Source organism: Fundulus heteroclitus, chromosome 1, assembly GCF_011125445.2.
Source record: "Fundulus heteroclitus isolate FHET01 chromosome 1, MU-UCD_Fhet_4.1, whole genome shotgun sequence".
Taxonomy (NCBI): domain Eukaryota; kingdom Metazoa; phylum Chordata; class Actinopteri; order Cyprinodontiformes; family Fundulidae; genus Fundulus; species Fundulus heteroclitus.
In genome coordinates, this window is record NC_046361.1 from 4169439 (window position 1) to 4191476 (window position 22038).

The following is a 22038-nucleotide window of genomic DNA, read 5'->3' on the forward strand; positions in this document are numbered from 1 at the left end:
CGCCACGCTACGTTAATGTAAATCAATGGTGTATTAACTCGAGTTTCAAGCCAAAGACCCGGTTAATCGCTGCTATCCTCCAGACCAACAGGTGGCGCTAACGCACTGATACGCTGGTAACAAGCGGCCCAAACAGGAAGTCATCCAGCCACTCTACAGGCTGTTGTTGTGCTCTCGGTCTTCAGTGGAACAGGTCAGCTGTGTAAGACATTAAATATTTGCATCGTCTTCGTCGGGTTAAGTCACGTTAAACTGCTCTGTTTGTACGTGTTTCTAGCTTAATGGCGGACGAGGAGGACGAGCCGGGCTTCGAGGAGGAGCTGGACGACGGCTCCGGGGGGTTGGACGCCGGTGGCCACGGCAGGAGGAAGAGGCTCTTTTCCAAGGAGCTCCGCTGCATGATGTACGGCTTCGGCGACGACCAGAACCCGTACACGGAGTCCGTGGACATCCTGGAGGACCTGGTGATCGAGTTCATCACGGAGATGACCCACAAAGCCATGTCCATCGGGCGGCAGGGACGCGTCCAGGTGGAGGACATCGTTTTTCTCATCCGCAAAGATCCCAGGAAGTTTGCCCGCGTCAAAGACCTGCTCACCATGAACGAGGAGCTCAAGAGAGCCCGGAAGGCTTTCGACGAGGCTAATTATGGCTCCTAAGAGCCGCTCACCTGGACACGTACTGCTGGACGCATCCGATCAGAATGACCGCGTCTTTTCACGACTTTCTGTTTTCATGTTGGTTTGTTCAACTTGACTTCCTAGACTATTTTTTTTTCAATGGCCTGGCATCATAGATGCATAACAAGCAATGCATATGTCCCCACAAATACGTCATGTCATTGTCTCTGAAACTGCTTAAATAAAGTAAACCCCAATTTGTTATAAATGACTCAGTTGTGTGCAGCGCTATCAGTTAGACATGGGCAGCAACAGTTCTGTGTGCAAGGTGCAGGACAAATAAATATTGAAAGAAATGCCAGTCCAAGCAATGCACTGTGGCAGTATAGGTCCAGTAGTCTTTACCACTGGTTCCCTGGGTCATAGGGCCCATAATATGATCCCCAGAAAGAAAAGCAACGCAAAAAAAACAAACAAACAAAAAAAAAAACTCTTGTTAAAGGTTAGACCTGCTGCTGCTCATTAGGAAGGTACTGAGCTTCTTAGCTGGAGCAAAACAAACAATAAATGATACCTAGAGCTTTTGGGGAAAGATTCTGAGAACTGCTTAAGCTAAAGGAGATTTTTTTTTTTTGTGAACCTAAAAATTCTGTTATATTTGGTATAAAGCTAGCAGTAACTTTTTTTTTTTTTTTTAATCTAAGCTGTCGTAGTTGGATCTTAAACAGGTCATTCATGCTCAAAATGCCTTTGTTGTGGCTGAATAAGAACAAGCGTTCGGGCCGCAGCAACATAACAGGCTCATTAACACTAGATGGCAGTTAAGCCGTTTAGGGGACAATTACTTTCTCACATGGCCAGGGTGGTCTGGGTAGCTTTTTTTTTTCTCCATTAATAAATGAAACCCCACATTTCAAAACTGTGGGTTGTATTTTTTTATGTTCTCTTCCATCTGATATTGAAATTAGTTTGATAAACTGACAGATTTTGTTGCAACAAAAAAAGCAAAGACAACAAAAAGGGAGCAAATACTTATTTCTCAAGGGCAGCAGCAGCACTAGACCGAGACAGGAATACAAGGGTGGACGCATGAGTCTGGGTGACCGTCAGCAAGTCAGGCCTTGTAACCGGATTCTCCAGTGGAGCTGGATGATTATTCACACGTTAGCGTCATTGAGTTCAGAGATAACCTCGTTAAGCACCACAGCTGAGTCACGGATTTCTCTTATTTTGTACCCACCAGAATCTGGGACGCTAAAGTTTCTTGCAGATTCTCTGTAGGAAACATGCTAAACAGGTTATCTTTGACGTTTGTCAGTGCCGGTTTCCAAATGTTCAAAGTGAAAAACAGATTTGGATGAGCACACACTCTGAAATTGACAAAAGAAACAAAAAGATTTTATTTAAATTCCTCAAAACAGAAGTTTTTTTTTCTTTTTTTTTTACACAGACCATAAATATGACAGACCCACTACAATTGAGCATGTGCCAGTTCATTTATTCCGTTCAAGCAAGTTACTTCTTTGTACAGTAAAGTGTTTGAATTCATTGGTCTATGCAGCAGCGGGTAACAGGCTGCCTATCTCTCTAGACTAGATCTAGATCACAGCTTGACCAGCAGAGAGGAGGAGGAGATGGAGGTGGGGGGGTCGCCGTGCAGCCTTACTCTCCACTCACTGAACACAGCATGAGAACAGTAAATAAGAAAAACTGTCTGCATTTACCAGCAGGTCAGGGATTGATGACACTACGCTAGCGACCCCTCCCCCTCATCAAGGTGTCCTAGCGGTCTGTCGACGATGTCTGCAAGGTTGGAGGAGGAGGCAGTGAACCAGGTGGACAAACGGGCACAATGTGTCGTCGGGCGCTTATTTTGCGGGTCGGGTGAAATAGAGGAAGGGTTGAGCGATGGTGCGGATTTATTCAGAATAGGTTTTCACAGGAGGTTGGAGGAATGTCCATGAGTCCTACTTGTTTTACTGCACATTCTCCATCATCTTGAGGAATTCTGGAAAAGACAGATCGGACAGAATATGTTACCCGGCGGAATCATCGGTAGTTAAAGTCCAACATGTGCAGGTTTAACCCACACACCGTGTTCAAGTTTTAACCAACGGTTGGGTGAACAACTGTGACCCAGTTTGCTGAGTTAAAGAAGACTCTTGGAAGGAGCCTCTCAATTCCTCACAGAGCTGATCAGACTTCATCGATCAGGGAGCGCCTCCACAGGAGGAAGCAGGAGATGACACGATGGTCAAATCAAATAGAGCAGTGTAATTATGTTAACATCCATGGGCTGTTTCATACTAAAACCCCACTAAAGATAACATTGGTCTTTTACCTGCTGCGTGGCAAGACCAAGCTGGTGCTGCATTTAGTCCCACATAAAGTTGGGTTTGAACATCAGTTTGTTTTGGCTGTATTAATTCAATAGTTAGTTAAGTTTGCAATTTAAACCAAAGATGCATTCGGGAGAACAAAAAACATGTTTAATTTCAAACAATATCATAGTCATATTCAGTAAATCAGAATGCCTTTCCTGGTGAGGCCCGTTCGTCAGATGAAATTAACAACCTTTAAGCAGGTGTTAAACATTTATTAACCAGGCCTACATTTCTGTATCAAACGTGTTTTTATTGGACCTTACTGTGTTAAATCAACTGACATATATTATCTCCTACTAGATTAGCAAAATAAACTAAACAAAGTTATTAATCCATCATTTTTTTAGTCTGTACTGAGAATCTGTAAATCTCTGCATTCAGATTGGACTCATAAAATCAATGCTTTATTAAAAACATATCATGCAGTGCAAACATCTGATCACTTAAGTTTAACATAACTAACTTTAGAATGGTGTAAAAAACAAACAAAATATATCTGTACTTTATTCTTTAAAGAAAAACTGCAAAGATCAGCTCCTGGGAGTGTTTCTGTTTGCAGATGGAATCTCTCCTTTGTCCTGGTTTTCTTCCACGTACCGTCAAAGTCCAGCATGCCGTCGTTGTTCTTGTCTCCATCCTTCATCAGCTCATCAATCTCCTCCTCTGAGATGGCCTCCCCGCTGCTGCGGATGATCTGGGCGAACTCCTCTCTGTCGACGTAGCCGTCGCCGTTCCTGTGGGAATGCCCCCAAAAAAACAAACACAAAATTGTCAAGAAAATACTTTCTTTTTCCCAACAAGATGTTGGACTGAAGTGACATGTTTGGTCTCGTATCCAGGCTTAAGTCACAAAGGACGCACTTATCGAACACACGGAAGCACTCTGCCAACTCTTCCTCGCTCTTGCCGGCCTGGTCCTCCTTAAGCAGCCTCACCATCATGACCAAGAACTCCTCGAAGTCGATGGTACCGCTACCTGAAGGTTACCAAACAGACAAAATGACCCATTAGAATAGTGAGCGACGTCGGAAGCTTAGTTCTGCTAAGCGTTTTGTGCGTAACCCACTAGAACCTTCTAAATTAGCCAAGATCGAAACCTTATATATATATATATATATATATATATATATATATATATATATATATATATATATATATATATATATATATATATATATATATATATATATATAATACTTGCTACTCTCATTCTTCTTCCGCCAGATAAACAATGGCAGCAACGTTCCCGTGCGTAAAAGGAAAGCGGTTTTACGCATGACTGTGTATTTCACTTTTACTCACCATCCTCATCGACCTCCTCGATGATTTCATCCAGCTCCTCTCTTGTCGGATTCTGGCCCAGCATTCTCATCACGGTACCCAACTCCTTGGTGCTGATATCACCGCCACCGTCGGTGTCGAACAGGTCGAAAGCGGCTTTGAACTCTGGAGGCAATAAACATTAAAAAAAAAACTGCCTGATCTATGCGGAGTATTTGGCAAATTTGCCTGTCATTATTTAAATTCTATGAATTTGAATTCTCAGGACATGAAGGTAGGACACCATGATGCAAGAACATCGTGCCTTTTAAAAAAATATCAGAAACACACAAACATCAGGTGTGTTGCTATAGGAACATATTGATTAATGGCCACATTAATTGGCTTGAAATGCACTTGGGCCATGTGGACTACTGAAGCCCCTCCCCGTTTGATGTGCAGGCTGTAGCACCTGACTATTGAGAGACTGGATGCATTATAGCCTGTACTACACTTTTTGTGGACTAATAATTTAACGCACTATAAAGAGAGATTATGAGAGGCATAACACATTAGCTGTTGGAATAATTACTTTTTCAGTCACATATATTAGGCTTGTAATGCATTGTTATATTATATTGTTGATAATTGCTGAATTTTATTAAGGAATTCTACTTAAACGTTTTAATCAGAATTTAAATGAATATATCAGTGCAGTAAACATAAAGAGCTGCCATCAGACTTATCATAGAGCAAGAATAAAGTTTATATCCAGTTTCTGCTGGGTTAGCCACAGTGCTAAGGCTGAAGACTAACTTGCTATCTAGCTGAGCATCCTAACCCTGCAAATGAACTGCACGTGATGCCTGTGGTGGTCAGGGGAAAGGGGCACATGTCACCTTGTTAGAAAATATTGAAACGGTTTATTACTGTTTATTTAATCATGCCTAAATTCTTATTCGTTCTTTCTTTTTTAGGGCAAACAAGACGAGCAACTGATATTCATACATTTGATTCAGCTGAAGTGAGTATATTGCAATAATTTACTGGGACGTAGTTCCTTTAAACAACAGTGCCGATGGTCACACCGGTGTCACTGGCTCGATTTTATCAGTTTGTTTCTTCAGCGTACTCACCAGACAGCATTTCCTCGCTCAGATAGGAGCGGGCCTCTTGTTGCGCGTCAGTCTGCAAGAAAACAGGGGTCACTTCACTCCATGCTTATAAAACTTATATAAGCATGCTGATATACTCTATAAAACCCGCGTTCAGTCGTTCTGATTCAGTCCTCAGCAGTGGAGGACATTGTTGAGTGAGATCAGCATTTCTTTCCTCACAGTCCACTCCTACAACTCCTTTATCCCTAATTCTCAGAGTGCAGATTATTTATTTACAGAAATGCTTAAAGTACATCCTAAATAATAGAAACTGTTTGTGTAGAACAGCAGTGATAAATATAGTTCTTTGTGTCAAAAAAATATTGTAACAAATTAATTGTAAACAATTGTCAGTTTGAAGGATTTATTTAATTCTCAATGATTTTCATAAGCAGTAAATAATCCACAGGGCACATGTTGCATCATAAAGTGCCCCGTTCTCAAAAGGTCTTAACGGAGCTTGTTGGAAATTAGTCCAGCTATTTCAGGCTCAACACATTACACTCCCTGTATATGGCCTGGAGACATCCAATCCCCTGGAATTTGACTCCTAAGCAGAATCTGCACTTTCCCAGTTGACACTCCATCCTGCTCCTCATCAGCACGAAAGTGTTCAGCATTAGGAGTACTTGCAACAGGCTAACTTCCTCAGAAATGAATCTGTAGTTTAACAAGTTAATCAAAGTCTTGCACAAATAATAAAAATCTGTGTCTAGATGAGTACAAATTTTAAAATTCAATTTGGAAAATATTGAAAACAGCTAAAAAGAAACAAAATCCAAATTCAAATCGCCCCCAGCTGAAAAAGACTGCATCTCAACGCCGCAGCCAAACCATTTTTAATCCTTCGCATTATTTTATCACTTCATCACTACAGCAGAGTTACGGACAAATAAATCCCTGGTTTACTGATCAACTCAGAACTCCTCAGAATCGTCAATTACGCTGTTAATTTCTCTTACCATGTTTGTGGATTAGCTTTCCCTCCCTAGTATCTGATGTAAAAAGAAAAGCCCAAAGGAGTGGTCAATCCGTGTGCACCCCAACAGAGAGACTAGACATCAAGACAAGGTTCAGACACACTTTAAACGGGCCAGCCAGGCCCCACCCACTGCATCTCACAGGATTCCAGATTTAGTATCCTGAACTTTTAGGGTTCTGGGGCCACGGCAGGCCCATCACACCTTGGAAATTGACGCTGTAGGTGCATGAAGCCAAGCGCCTTGGAGTGTGGCATGAATAAATAGAGTTTTTTTTAGTAATTCTGAAATCTAGGAAAACTGAGGAAAGCGTAAATATGAGGAGATGCAATAGGGCTGGTGGAGGCTTTTCTGGAGAAGGATTACATTCCAGCAAAAAGGGTGTTAAGAGTCTATAAGGCAGAGACAACCAGAAGGTATTCTCTCTGAACAGTAACACCCAACTTCAGATTTCAAACTCATGCATCTAGATAATCCTAGCAACAGCTCTCTAAGCAGCCTAACGAGATAACAACTAAAAAATAAACCAAACTACACATCCTCCCAGCTGGGATTTCTGGCCTCGCTTTGTAAACACATGGCAGTCAACAGGGGAGGTGGAGGCCTCTCCGTTCCCCGTTCATTCCATTGAAGTAGGTTGTTTTTTGTGATTTCAGTCGGCGTGTGACACACATGCAGGGGGCAGGGTCCCAGCTCGGACCCTTCCTCTGCTGGGCCCTGAATAGCTGATAGATTTTCAGCTGAACAGGGGCGCGGAGAGTACACCCAGGTGCTGAGAAACACAACCTCATGCTCCTAGTTTGGCCTCAGTTTTTGGGGGCGGGGGCGGTACTTCACCTACAGGAGACTCCCTCCCTGCTGCACAAGGAAGTTGGGCAGGCTATAAACCCTGAGGAAGACCAGGATATGCAGCAGGGGAATAAACTCATCCGTACGGCGACGGCCTGTTTTAAGCCTCCGGCAGCAACTGGCAGCCCGGCCTCTCAGGCTGCTGGCTGAGTCTGTGGGCGCTGTGATCGCTGCGCTGGGACACTGATTTGATCCAAACAGCAAACTGGAAGACATCAGTCTGAACCCCAGATTTTATTTCTAATCAGATATGACAGCTCAGAGGCGTTGAATAAGATCTGTGGTGATGCTCATCAAGGCGAAAGCGCAGTGTGAAGGCTTCTGTTTATTTAAAGTTAGTAGGAACAGCTGTTTTTTTTCCCCCATAGAGAGCGTTATTTAGAAAATTTGTGGGCTTGTGTTCCTTGTTACCGAGTCTAAAAACTGGGCTCATGTCTCTGAGATATAGGAGATTAGACAGATGGTTGTGATCAAGACTAAATGTCCAAGTGAAGGTTTAAAGGATTAGAAAGAGGGATGCAGACTCAAACCTGCCCATACACCTGGTATGCATTCAGAAAAACCAGGGAAATGAGCAGCTAGTCCAGGAAGATGCTTGGTTTATTTAAAGAGCAGAGCTCATGGTGCAGAGCAGACCCAGTTCTGAGGGCTAGCAGGATGAAGGCGGGGTTCAAACCAGTTGGTGTTGCATTTCTGAGGATGTGGCAGCTGCCAACGGGACAGCTGAGAGGCAGCGTCTTCGTCTTAAATGGTCTGAGTACATATTTATAGAAATCTTTAACAGGACTGTGAGCTTCACATAGGAAGGAGGAGAAGAGAGGCTGAGTCGGGGGTGAGGAGGTTTAATTCACAGATATTTATACATTTTTTTAATCAGGGCATTCATATTCGTGGTAAGTTTGCTCTTTGCAGGCCGTCTTGACTGAGGGGCTTCGTATTATTTCTGAGGAAGGATCATGAAGGAATGTGGTGCTGGACTCATTACTGGACATTCTCCATCATCTTCAGAAACTCTGAAAAGAAAAGTAGAGATCACGATGTCCATCAGCCATCCCGACACAGATGACCAAACTATGCAAGGATCAATTAAACACGTGAAGGGAAAATTCAAGCTGTGCATTTCAACCCACAGTGTGTGAATAAAGTCTGTTCATCAAGTATTAATTAGGAATACACTGACTTCATTGGGAACATTTTACATTTTTTTTAATTTAAGGGTTATTTTTGCATTATCATTGATGCTTTTTATGGTCCCTGGACTTTCTTTTCTGTAGTTTCACGATTTCTTAATAAATCTGTATAGGTTTGTGAGAGTGTCTTCAATATAATTTGTTGAAAAGTATTCACACCCTTTAACTTTTTTTCCATCCACAAATCTCAGTGTGTTTCACCATGATGTTATGTGATAAACCATCATAAAGCATAGCTGTAAAGCAGAAAATGATACATGGCCTGCATGTTTATTGAGCCCCCTTTCTACTTTTTTGAACCAACATTTGCTGCAATGACACCTGCAAGCTGTAATTGCAGCAATTTTAATGTTTTGCCACATATTCTCAGTTGTATTTAAGTGTGACTTTGACTAGGCCAGTGATCTGAGCCATTCCATATTAGCTCTGGCTGTATGTTTAGGATTGTTGTCCTGCTGGAAGGTGGAGCTGTTTCTCAGACTCAAGTCTTCTGTGGCCTTCAGCAGGTATTCCTTCAGTGAAATACTGCATCCATCTTTGGAGTGGCTCTGACCATCTGTCCCCGCTGAAAAACAAAGCATCCCCACAGCAAAATGCTGCCCCCACCGTGTTTCACTGTAGGGACGGTGTTTTTTCAGGTTGCTTTGCAGTTCTAGCTTTAAGAAGATGCAGCCATTTTCAGGAAAGCTAGAATCATAGAAATTCTTTATTCTCAGAGGCGCACACACCAGTGAGTGGTAGTGCATAGCGCTGGACAATATAGAAAGAAACTATATAGATAAAATAGAAACCATATTGATCCATATTGATAATTATCAACAATTTCAAAACATATTTTTTAAGTGCAGCCCTTAAAATTTTATGCTGTTGCTTAATGCCCTTTAAAAAAATAAATAAAGAACACTGAATTCAAACTCAACCAATTATTTAACCAACTTTTTTTTCCAGAACTGCAAGTTTTTAAAAAAAAGAAAAAAGAACATGTGCTCTCTGAACTCCCTGAAGGGGGCGGAGCATTCCTGGGTCTGCGTTTGTGATTGGTTGGGAGGATGTAATGACTAATATTAACCTACATGGCTCGAATACAAAGGGAAGAAAGACTGTTCTTCTACTGAACTTTTTATTGACCCTATTTTTCTATCATCGATATAAGTCTATCAATCAATATATATTGATATTGAATTATTGTCCAGCCCTAGTAGTGCACAAGTTTTAAACTGGTATTTATATCTTTCTATTTAATTTAAAGCTGCCAGACTTTTTTCAGTCTATAAAGACAGTTGGGTACTGGACAAAAGGTTAATAAAGAAACCAGCCAATGTCCAAAAAAAAAAAAAAAAAAAAGCTTTGAAAGACCTTCAGAAAGAACAGCTAGTCAAGATCAATTTTAAAGACTACAGGAAAGTCAGTATGTATGGAAGCAAATGATAAATATTTTAAAATTGTAAAACATCTGCATAGCTAAAGAGTTCAATCTTACCATCAAAATCAATTTTTCCGTCTTTGTTTGAGTCTGCTTCACCAAACATTTCATCAATATCCTCCTCTACGACTGGTTCTCCAGTCATATGGAGGATATCTCCAAACTCCTCCCTGTCAACGAAGCCATCTCCGTTCCTGCAGAAAGAGAGAGCGAGAGAATGTCCAAAATTAGCTCTGTCTTATTTAATTTTTTCTTAATCTCACCACGCAAACAGTACATTTCTTTGTAAAAAAAAATGTGCAGTATCTTTAAAGGCCAGGGCACTTTTCATAATTGCTTTTATATCAAGAGGCCATGTTAGTGTGCTTTCTTTAATCTCTTTATGAGACTTACTCCAGCAATGAGCAAACAATGAAATATGTATGCGATATTTGCAGACTAACTTTCTTCCATCACATTAGTACAATGCATGTAACTGTGATGGTCGTTTTATATCCTTGGATTCTGTTTAAGTCTTATAAAAATTAGGTTTCTGACTTTTCTTTGAAATGATATACCCTGAGAGATTTGACATATGTGAAGGTGACAGATTGAAGAATATAATGTAACGGTTAAAGTTTTTGGTGTAATTGCTAATCCATAAGTACTACAATGATGTGCTCCTGAGTATTGAGGTGACAGAAAACACTATGGTGAGATAAAAAAGTAAAGTCCTGGGTCTTTCCTCTAAGCCGAAGCCCAGATATTTGACAAAACTCAAGTCCAATGATGCATTTTGGCCTGAGTATTTTACTTTGTCTGCCACAGCACAAACAAATCTTGGTGTCGTGTTTTCTACACCCGATATCAACAATGGCAGCCTGGTGTTGTTTACACGGCTTGTAAAGGTCTAATATTAGATGTGTGCATTATTTTGCTGATCAAATCTGGATCTTTCTTGGAATATAGCCATTTATACCTCTTAATGACATTCACAGAGAATCACAAAGTGGCCTGACTTTTGCGACTCTTTAGCTTTACATGTCATATGACCTGTTTTAGAGCTAGCACAGAGCACAGCTGAAGAACGGGCGACTGTTTTATGGCATTACAATGTATTATCTGAAACTAATGAGTCACAAAATCTACTTGTAATCATTAGGGTAGTGCTAAAGCAAACTATTGATAACTTTGTCAGCAGGAACAAGATTTATTGGGATTTATTCAGGACCATGGTTGTAAGTGTGAGTCTTTAGACACAAATGTCAACATTTAACAGGGCTAGAACAGACTTGCAAATTGCAGCTAATCTGGTAGATTCATATTCAGCAGGCTCAATAAGGATTACGTAGAAACATGGGTGTTGTTTGGCTGGACAAGCCACAGCCCCATCCACAATCAACCTAGTGCACTCGCTCACATGGACAACATAAGTGAAAAGGGACCCACCTCACTCACCCTCACCCTCCCTAAGCAGCTTCTAGGGAGGAGGGGGGACCCCCGTCCCCTCTTTGTACATTTGTATTTATTTCTTTTAGATCTCTATTAGACTTTTCCCTTTGGTTTAGTAGTTTCTCTGGCTGTCAGTCAGCCCCCTTTGTGTTGATTGGTCAGCTTTCCTCAGTCTATCTGCTTTCCTTCTGCCTCAGCTGCTCCACATTTCCCCCTCATTAACGTATCTGTATTGAATGTCATTCTCCACTCTTCCCTCAGTATTTAGGCTCACTGACTGTCATTGTTCTTTGCTGGGTCCTCCCATGATGTTCTCTGTTATCCTCCCTGTGCGTCATGTCCATTGTATGTGTACATTTTTTGTTTATTTATTAAACTGTTGCCATCCTCATCCGACGCTCCCATCTGCTCCTTAGCCCTACTCCAAACCCACAAACCATGACATTCCTAGTCTTACAAAATATTAGACGATTGTTTATCTTAATTCATTACAGGTAAGATCCAGCCTCATTGTGTTGTTGATCACTTTGGATGCAGTGGTAAGCCTGAGACTCATCTGAGCTTGGTAAAATACGGTGCTTTTCACGTCTTCTGGTCAGGCACTATGTAAAAAATATTATGATTCATGTTGCTTCTGTCCATTGTAAAGATCGCAGAAATGGAAATACCATTTGGAAAGATTTGGAAAGGTTCTTAGTTCTTTACCCTGGAGAAGCGGTCTTCTTTTATTTTTGACTTATTAAGTAGGAAATGAGACAGAAACTTTACTTTAACACATTCTCAGTGTCCGTGAGTTATCTGTTGTTTGCCAATAACTGCTTTCTGTGGCTCCAGCATCTGTAATTGCATAATCTTTAACACCTTCAAATATTTCTTCTTTCCTCATCATTTGTATTTTTTTAAATGTAGGTCTGGTGCACACTGACTTTTTAATTAATGATTGTAGCGTTTAGCGTAGCGAGAGTCATACTTGTCGAAAATGCGAAAACATTCGGAGAGCTCCTCTTCGCTCTTTCCGGCCTGGTCCTCCTTTAGCTGCTGCACCATCATGACCAGGAACTCCTCGAAGTCTATAGTACCGCTGCCTGAGGAGACATGGAGTCAGGTCAAAGCACACATCAGAGTCAGAATGAGCTTTATTGCCAAGAAATATTTCACACAAAGACATTTGCTTTGGTGATAAGGTGCCACACATAGACAAACATACAGTTAACATAAGCAAATGTAGAAATATATAAAATGGAATAAACAAAACAAATGTAAGTTCTACAAGTTGTATATACTGAACAGTATGTGAAAAGGCTTCTTTGTTTTACTAAGTTAGCTGTTAGCTTGGCAAAATATATCAAATAGGGGACATAAACTGTTTTAGCTGTTGCAGCCAGTAACTTAATGTTGTTCCTCTAAAGATAAACCTAATCTTATCTGTACTGTAAGATCATTTTGTTTGTGAGGATTTCAGTTCGGATTCAAATTTAAATTCTCCTTCTTTCTGCTTTGCATGCTGGACATTTTGATCTATAGTACCATTTATGGTTTTAGTCCGCTATTTTATTTATTATCATTTGCTATTTAGTTTTGATGATTTGTTTCAGCAAAAGTTCCTAAAATGATGAATAGACAATCTATATTACATGGCTAATTTCTATGTGATGTATATTGCAATGAACAGGGAAACAAACCAAGGATTCTTGCAAGCTGTTACTTGCAGTAGTGGCTGGGAGGAGGTAGTTGGACTTGCATGACTAAAATGTGTTTGTATATGGAGATCCAAACACATTTACAAAACCTTTGTAACTGCAGCCACCGGGGATTCTTACATAAATGGGCGTGAGGCTGTCCTTCTGCTGCAACCCCAACTAAACAAAAATGCTGGAAACCTACTAAATCCTGGGGAGGGAAAAATGAGGTGCAGTCCCACTCTAAGCACATAAAACAGCAGGCAGAGGTCACCTACTGTCATGACAACACAAAACTGACAGAACTGACAGACTAGTTCTATTTTTTCCAGAAGTGTACACGCGCCCCACATGACAGACACGAAGCTAAAGTACAACAGAAGCTCGACCTTCTTGTTTCACTGCATCCTTACCATCCTCATCGACCTCCTCAATAATGGCATCAAGCTCCTCTCTAGACGGGTTCTGGCCCAGCATCCTCATCACGGTGCCCAGCTCCTTGGTGCTGATGTCACCACCTCCATCTGTGTCGAACATGTCGAAGGCGGCCTTAAACTCTGATCAACAGGAAGAGAGAGTCGAAATTGGGATGAGATGCACGCATATCTTCTTCTTGGCCCTGCATCTCTCGAGGCACAGCATAAAACAAACAATCCTTTCACCCCAGTCAGTACAGATCCGCAGGTTAATCTGAAAGTCTGAAGGAATTTACACAAGGGTAACTGAGTCCATCATTTAGCAGGAAGGAGAAGAGAACCAGACCTGTTATCATCTCCTCGGTCAGGAAGGAGCGGGCGTCAGTTTGGGCGTCAGTGGGCTGGAAAGATGGAGAAAAACAGGAGAGAAGAAAAAGAAAAAGGCTTAAATGCGTTAATTATGTATACTGAATGATATCAGAGCAGTTTTTAACATTGCTACATGACGATTTTTGGTTTGTTACAGAGGAAGAAAGAGAAATCTATAGAACTGACTGATAATCAAAAAGTGAAAATAAAAGTGTACAAGAAGGCGATGAGGGCAAACACTCAAGTGTAACACAGGAGAATTTACAATCTAGCTACAATGTAGCGTTTTCCTATAATTAATGGTCACGTGGAAAGCATCAAGCTTTGAAAAGCTATTCATACTGCATTTCCAATCAAACTGGGCTTCTTTACAACAAGTCAAGCACATTCATGTTCTTTGAGTTCCCAGTGTTTGCAAGTGATTTGCTTCAATATGTTTTCAGTCAGTGTAGTATAGTTTCAAAACAAACCTGAATAAAAGACTGAATTCAAAAGTTACATAAATTATACACTGAAAAGTGTAGGCAGAAAGTTAATTTCACCTACACTTTTTTTTTTTACAACCTTTTCAACTTGACTCAACTCATTTAATTTCTAATACATCCATAAACACCAATGTGTCATTTTACTCTTCTTCTCAATCTGTCCTTCAGAGTCATTAGAAGCTTAAAGTTAGCCGTGTGGAACTTTTCTATTTCATAGTGAAATATTCATCAATCTGTATCAGCTTTTTTTCTCTAAACTGTGATGGTCATCTGCTGGAATCAAAATACGTTGTGAGATGGTGAAAGGAATTTTTCACTGTTTTCACCCTAACATCAATGACTTTTAACCCTATCTCCAGTAATGCAGGGTTAAACGTTCGATTTGAACAGACCTTTTATTTCAAACAGAAGCAAACTGCCTGACACATTTTGGAACAATTCCGATCCGTTTTAGCTATTTAAGAGCTAAACATTAGAAAGAACTTGAATCCTGCAGCATTCTTGTGAAAATTGCTGTGACAGAAGTTCACATACACACATCTCAGCATGGATGAGGTACTGATTTGGGGCATCTAATGATGCTTTTGAGGTGTTCTTTTGTCAGAGTGGATTGATTATATAACATGCTAAAGGTCTCTCTAAATGGCGTACCGCGAGCGAGCTATTTTTAGAACGTGACGTCACGAGACTTCATATCACGTGGTACGCGGTAGGGCAAGCTTGCTGTGTCCTCCGCTGTTTTGCTGTAAAAGAGCTGTGCGTTAGCCTAGGTTTTACTCTGTAAAACGACTGCTTTTTCCAAATCTAAAACCATGGTTTTTAAACATTGTTGCTATGGAACGTGCAACAGTGACTCGAAGTACGCTGATCGGCCGCATATGAAGGATGTTTTCTTCATTAATTTCCCGAAATTCAAGACTGCCAAGGAGAGATGTGTGCGCTGGGTAAATCGGTGCGGTCGGCCTACACAACAGTTCAACCCGGAAAAAGTTACCAAATTCACGTACATATGTAGCAAGCATTTTGTTGGAGGAAAGGGCCCAACCGAAGAACATCCTGACCCAATTCCAGCGACATCAAGTAGTGAACAGGTAAGAGTATTTTGGTGTTCTATTGAAGCTTAAATCTGATCATACGTCGAACAGCTCACGACGAAACGAGCAATCCTTTGTTACACTTTTGTCATGTCTGCGTGTCTATCCTGTCTCGCGATATTGGCTTAGGTCCCTAAGTTGACCATGAATGTTTGTTTTGTCATCATTTCAGCTGAAAAGGTACGCTCGATGCAAAAGAAAGGCCCCCAAACAACGACTTTTCACCAGTCCACCAGTCTCTAAAAAGAGGAAACAACTTGTTAAGAGACTAGAGAACGACACAAGAGAGGCGCTATGTGACGTCATACCATAGTCCATCTAAAAAAATACCTTTGGCTCTTCACAAAACTATTTTTTAGTTCTTTCTATCTAAAATAATGAAGTTTTGCTTATTGCTCATGTAATGTTAACCTGCTTTATGCATTCTAACACCAGCTTTGACGTGTGTATTAAATCATTATCTTGCTCAAACCCAACATTATGTCAAACTGTACCCCTCAGTTGAATGGATGTTTAGGAACAACGTAGAAACCTCCAAAGCTCCAATCAAAGCTGGAAGACGCTGGAAACAAGCGTCCCTGTCCACAGTCACACTAGTTCATATATCGCCATGGACTGAGAGAGCGCTGAGCAAGACAGAAGCTTCTGCTCCAAAAGTCAACTCCTTCGGACTAAATCACAATTTATGGTTAATGGAAAAGCCCGATGCCTTGGAGAACAGTTTTATGGTCAGACATGAGACAAAGAAATTAAGACATCTGGCCACAATGACAGAACGGTTGTTTGGGGGAGTCAGAGTGAGGCTTTCAGACCAAGCAAGGTGGGGGTGCCATGGTGTTGAGGTTTTGGAACGTGTTAAGCATGCTAACATTATCTTTGGAAATGGCCACCACCATGGTTCAACTAAAACTCCGGGCCAGTGGAAGAAAACCCATCAGTTTGTATTGGTTCTGCATATTCTGCTGGGAAGAATCAGTCAGAGGCTTTGTTATGGCCACATAAGAGCCGTAGTTTCTTTGCAGATCACTACAGGACCTAGTTTTAAACCTGTATGGAATAGAGAAAATTTACAAGAAATTCAATTGTCTCCCTAAGTTTTTATTTTCACAAATCAACAAATTTGTCTTTGGTATAATCAAAAACAATAGTTCATATCAATCCCTGGAGGCCCAAAACTAAAAGGCATCCATCCCCATGATGACTGTACAGGAAGTGGAAGCTAAAATTTGTAAAGATGCGTCTCTGCGCACCACAGAAAGCCAGAGTTAGGACTACTAATGACCAAGTGGGCCCCAAGGATTGGAAATAGCCTTTTACCAGCAAGACGTCAACTCTAATCCCACAGCAGTTGGCTCCACTTGTTAGTGATGCTTCCTAAAGTGGAACGCCGTACAACTTCAAACACGCTATTCTTCATCTCCACAGGGATATGGGAGTGTACTGGTCTGGTTTCAACAATCTCAAGCTTGGCATCTACTTAAGTGGCTTCTGAGCTTGTTTCTACATCCTTATTTTATACCAAAGTGAAATATGATATTAAACTGCTCTATTTAACACCTATATCTGACTATATCACTTTGCTTTTCAATTTATACAGCAAATTGTTTTAAATTGTCGTTTTCACAATTATATATCTCACTCTGATTCTGCTGCTATGGTTTGAAAACTAAACTCCCACCTTCTCTAGCAGACAGTGAATTATTTGACAGTTTCCCTGGGAGCGTTTTAAAACGACTGGACCATCAGTTCACTTCGAGCTATTTTTAAGGTGAGACTTGGATGAGGATTTGAAAGGGATTTTCTCAAGGTGACCGTCCTAATTTAGACCAGGCAGAAAAGACAGCGGGGCCGCTCTCTTTACACAGCTGTGCGCTTTTGTCTGTCGCATTGCTCCCTCCTGGGCAAACGTCCGTCTCATCTGGTTCAACAGCTACAGGACACAGAAGCAGTAACTGACTGTACAGAGACACAAAGACAGAACCTTCTCAGAAAGGTTTCAGGAACAGGGTTGCCCTCAGAGAAACGGCTTTGTTTGCAGCAAAGTGTGTGCCCCACATGAAACTCAAAAGAATGTCAGTCCTTCCAACAACTGAAAAGCCAACTCGTGTGTAAATCCAGCGGCTCTCCGGAACATTTAGCTAAAAAACAGCTGTCTGACATAATCATCTCCATCTTCTGCTTGTTATATCGCCATCAGGAGAAATAAAAGCAAAATCCTTAAAGATAAAAAAGTTGCACTTCTTTCCTCATCTTTGCTTATCTTCTTCTCTGTCTTCACTTTCTTACCATGGCGCTGGGTTTCGCTGCTCAGACACTGGTACGGACAACAGATGACAGGAAGTGAAAGTCTTCGCTCCACACTTCAGGTGGCACTGTGACTGTCTTCTGCTCCATAAGTACCCTCTGTCCCACGTATCATTTTACTAAAAATGATCAGGATTGGGCCAGGGACCCCCTCCTCATCAGAGCTGGCCAATCAAGTCCAGCTTTAGATTGTGCCCTCTGACAATCTACTGATGGCCAGCCCCCCACGCTTGGATTACTGATAAGCTCACTGACAAAAAAAGAAAACACAGGGCGAGCTTGAGGCGGCTGGACCTTATTCTGGCACGGGATCATCTGAGCATCGCCTTAAAGATGGACTCTTGGTTTCACGGAAGGCTCCCACTCACATGGATTCATGCAAACCTGCAGGAGTTATCGCCTCTCTGCAGGCACAGATTCTTATCCCCCTCCACCATCCCAGCCCTGTTGAGCCATCCATCTCCCTGTTTCACTGTCCACACTGGTCACTGCCGCTGGCTGTCTCTTGTTTCTGAAACTTCTGTAACCTGAGGAGCGCTGGGCTCTCATGCAGCTTCATCCCACATTGTAACTCGGTTTAGCCTTTTTTCTTTCTTACTTTTTAAACAAACGTGGACAACCAACCAATTTTGTTTGTTAAACCTGCAAGTATTTAAGTCTGATTTCTTTTGCGACGGACCAACAGTAAGTAGCCCATAATTGTGAAGTGGAAGAAAGGTTCTACTAATAGGGAGAAAAAGGGTGGGGAGCGCTTGTAAGCAGCCGTCTACTGACACCTTTAAACAACACCCAGATGAAGCAGTTCACTTCTGAAGTTGTTTGATTATTAAACAGTCCAGGTGTGTAGTTCTAAAAGCATTCTTCAGCCCCCTCACCCCAAAATGGAAACAGTGTGGTAAAACTGCAAATCCTCCCAGATATGGCCGTCTACCGACACTGAAAGGTAAAGACGCACCCAAGACGCCTACAGCAACTCTGGAGGAGATGTAAAGATTCACAGCTCAGGTGGGAGATTCTGTTTGAAAGCAATGAGTTGTGACAAGATGAAATCCAGAATCGCCCCTTTTATCTATTTTATATACCATTGATGGTCGCTGCCAGCATGCACACAGATACATTTTATGGTTTGCTGATGATTCTGTCATCTTTTCCCCTCTCAGTAGGACCAGTGGTCAGGAACTTCACTCAGTGTTTTTTTAAGATAAATGTTTCCAAGACAAAGGAAATTGTCATGATCTCGACATTGATGTCTGGTCTGATCACCTGTTTAGCTCCGCCCCGTTCTCATTACCTGTTCCATCTGCTCATGACAGTATATATTCACCCTTCAGACCAGACAGCAGTGCCAGATTATTTCAAGCCATTGGTTAGTCTTATTCCAGAGTACTTCTGATTTCCTGATCCTGACTAGTTCTGCCTATCGACCTCTGAGCCTGCCTGACCCCTCTGACCTGATTGCCTGACCTGTTTTCCTGACTTCTGCCTGACCTGTCCTCCGAGCCTGTGGTCACTAACCTGTTGTCTCTGTCCTCAGAGTCTCCTGCCATTGACGCCGACGGCACTTGCTCCGCTTCAGTTTTATTAAACTGTTGTCGCAAAATTTCAATTGTTTGTCTGGTTTGAACACCGGGTCAATCTGTTCCGGTCCTAACAGGAAATAGTTATTAATTTTAGGAAAACCGCCTCTGTCATCCTAACGATGGGCTTCTCAGGCGAGAATGCTGTATTATGTGAACTCACTGTAAGAAAGCGCATCAGCAAACCTATTTTTATAGGAAGCTTTGTGGTTTTAAGGTGAAGTCTACGTTTATGAGAATGTTTTATCATTGCTTTATCAAGTTGTTATTTTGTGCATAGCACTTCTGCATGACACTGTATTTGTAATTGTGCTAATGCCTAACAATGTACCTGTCAGTGGGTACATTACTTTTCCTTTATTAGTCATTACCAGTTATTAATCTTGTTGTCTCAAACAACACGACTTAATGGAAAACGTTGTTGCCGGATCTCTCAGTTTGGGTAAAAATACGTTCTAACACAAGCATGGATGTACATTTAGGATTCCTCTTCAGAAAATGGCCATATTTATGAAAACGCAGAAGTCTTGAGCATGAGTCATGTTCTAAAACTCAGCTTCCAAAAATCTGGACTACTGTTATACTTTTTTATTTTACAAATTGGCTGCTTGTTCCTTCATGTTATAGCCAAAACTTGAGGATTCTCAAAGAGCTATTAGCTAAATCCCAATGCACAGTAGATGATCAACTGAGGATGACTAGGTCTTTGCTGGAGTGTTTCCCTTCTTTCCATCTTTAAGACATGGCTTACAGCTGCCATTTTATCAGGTCAGGTACAAGGAAAGGCCGGAAAAAAGTGTTGATAAAGACAAATTAAAAAAATATTACAATAGGTTTTGGTCACTTGGTATACCTAACGCTGTAAGAATTATAATTATTTGAATCTATCACCTGGAGAACATTTCCATGGTTAAAAGTCTAATTTCTCAGCAGAATCTGGAAAAACAAACCCATGTGTTGATCTTTAATTGGATTGATTATTGCAACGTTGTTTTCACAGGTTTGCCAAAAAAGTCGACCAGACAGTTGCAGCTGATCCAGAACGCTGCTGCCCATGTCCTCACTAAGACTAAGAAAGTAGAGCACATCACCCCAGTTCTAAAGTCCTTCCACTGGCTCCCTGTATCTCAGAGAATAGACTTTAAAATACTTCTGTTAGTCTATAAATCACCAAATGGCTTAGCACCAAATACATCACAGACTCATCACATAGCAGTTATTGTTCCAAACAACATAGGGACATATTTTCTTTTGGAGAACAGGGTAATACAGATATTACTGTCCTTACAGTCCCTGACATGGCTAATACACTAAAATAACAGAAACCAAAAGAGAGGCTGAGTTAATCTCACAGATGAAATGTAAAATGAATCCACCGCCCTAATGATGACAGTCTAATTGAGAGCTTATGAAAAACATAAAAGTTATTCCAATATGCTCCAAGGCCATGTTGTCACTCTCATTGAAAAAAATGCAAGGACAGCGCTTTGCATTAGGATGTCTAAACCCCAAATATCACATTTTGATCAGAAACACCTATTTGCTGCAATCACAGCTGCAAGTATTTTGGGTTATGCCTGTACCAGCTTTGCACATCTAGACACTGATGTTTATACCCGTTCCTCTTTCTGAAATAGTACAAAGTTAGTAAGGTTGGATGGAAAGTGTCTATTCATTTCAAAGCCTGGGCTTTGACTGGGTTATTGTGACACATTCATACGCTTTGATCTGAACCTTTCCAATGGCTTTATGTTAAAGTTCTGCCTCCACAGTTAGAGCATTAATGAAACGTATTTAGCTTGTTGCAGATGATGTGATTAAGTTAGTGTCTTTATGCCATGGCTGTTTACTCTGGAGTCGTCCACAGCAGCGTGTGAACACATCGGGATGACGAGACTCTCAATCAGAAGCTGTGGTTCTCAACAGGAAACAGGTGGCTTGCTTCCTCTGAAGTGGGGATCAGTGTCCGCCTTTGGTGGACGGGTTTAACTATGATGGTGTCTTATTCAAAATGATGGTAGGATGGAGCAACTGATGGATTGACAGATTGGTCCACTGCTGTGGTCTGTCATGGCTATGAAACACCTGAGCCAAAGAGTAAAGCTCTGGGCTTTTGTTCCCTTTGCATCTCTGGGAGGATGATGATGATGATGATGACGATGACGATGACGACGATGATGATGGTGATGATGATGATGATGATGATGATGATGATGATGATGATGATGATGGATATCCATGAACTGCTATCTGTTTCTTGGTCTTTAAACACTTTTTCAGTTCTAAATGTGAAAAGTTTTAAATCTGTGCATCATTTCTCTTCTAAAGCATAAGTATGCCCTTCATCGTATGCTCCATATGACTTCCCAATAAAATACACTGAAGTTTATGTTTCAAATATGACAAAATATTAAAAATGAATGTTTGTGCAAGGTACTCTATACCCTACCTGTGGGATTGAAATCCTTACAGAAATACAACAATACTAGGTGAAAATCACTAAATCCTGCAGCCCTGTAGTCACAAGTTTGAGTTATGCTTGCTGATTCAACCCATTTGCTTTATAATTCCATCGACTGTAAGGCATCTTGTCCCTTTTTTAGTGCAGTGTATTCTAATCTTTATAAAATTTCAAATTTTCATTAAACCCTCCAACCAACTCCCCAGTTTTACACCAGCCTCGTCCTACTTTGAACATTTTGATCCGCGCGTCTCCTTTTTCCATTCTCGACTCTTCTCTCACTCCTGTCCCTGCCTTCCCCAGAGGACTCCAGCTTCCATACAGTTCAGCTGATGTCACCCCCTTCACAGAGAGTCCGT

The 22038-nt window shown here is 41.2% G+C and overlaps 3 protein-coding genes across 4 annotated transcripts; 1 reads left to right on the plus strand and 2 right to left on the minus strand.

Annotated features, from left to right (window-relative positions):
- The first annotated feature begins 61 nt into the window (after positions 1–61).
- Positions 62–891, plus strand: taf13 (TATA-box binding protein associated factor 13). The gene is made up of 2 exons (XM_012879408.3): positions 62–193; positions 278–891. The coding sequence occupies exon 2, from the start codon at positions 282–284 to the stop codon at positions 657–659; it is 378 nt and encodes a 125-aa protein (XP_012734862.2). The 5' UTR covers positions 62–193; positions 278–281; the 3' UTR covers positions 660–891.
- A 1163-nt stretch (positions 892–2054) lies between these two features.
- tnnc2 (troponin C type 2 (fast)) lies at positions 2055–6495 on the minus strand. The gene is made up of 6 exons (XM_012879407.3): positions 6384–6495; positions 5401–5452; positions 4307–4450; positions 3866–3980; positions 3602–3738; positions 2055–2628 (listed from the first exon to the last, which is right to left on the minus strand). Exons 1-6 carry the CDS (start codon positions 6384–6386, stop codon positions 2597–2599), a joined length of 483 nt encoding a protein of 160 aa, XP_012734861.1. The 5' UTR covers positions 6387–6495; the 3' UTR covers positions 2055–2596.
- Positions 6496–8076: 1581 nt separating this feature from the next.
- LOC105937849 (troponin C, skeletal muscle) lies at positions 8077–21983 on the minus strand. Of its 2 annotated transcripts, none has more exons than XM_021324960.2 (6): positions 21908–21983; positions 13736–13790; positions 13387–13530; positions 12265–12379; positions 9921–10057; positions 8077–8263 (listed from the first exon to the last, which is right to left on the minus strand). In XM_021324960.2, exons 1-6 carry the CDS (start codon positions 21941–21943, stop codon positions 8232–8234), a joined length of 519 nt encoding a protein of 172 aa, XP_021180635.1. In that variant the 5' UTR covers positions 21944–21983; the 3' UTR covers positions 8077–8231. The 2 variants fall into 2 exon arrangements, with proteins under 2 accessions (XP_021180635.1, XP_012734838.1); XM_012879384.3 differs by lacking the exon at positions 21908–21983 and adding an exon at positions 17624–17732 and having other exon boundaries at positions 8195–8263.
- Positions 21984–22038: the final 55 nt, after the last annotated feature.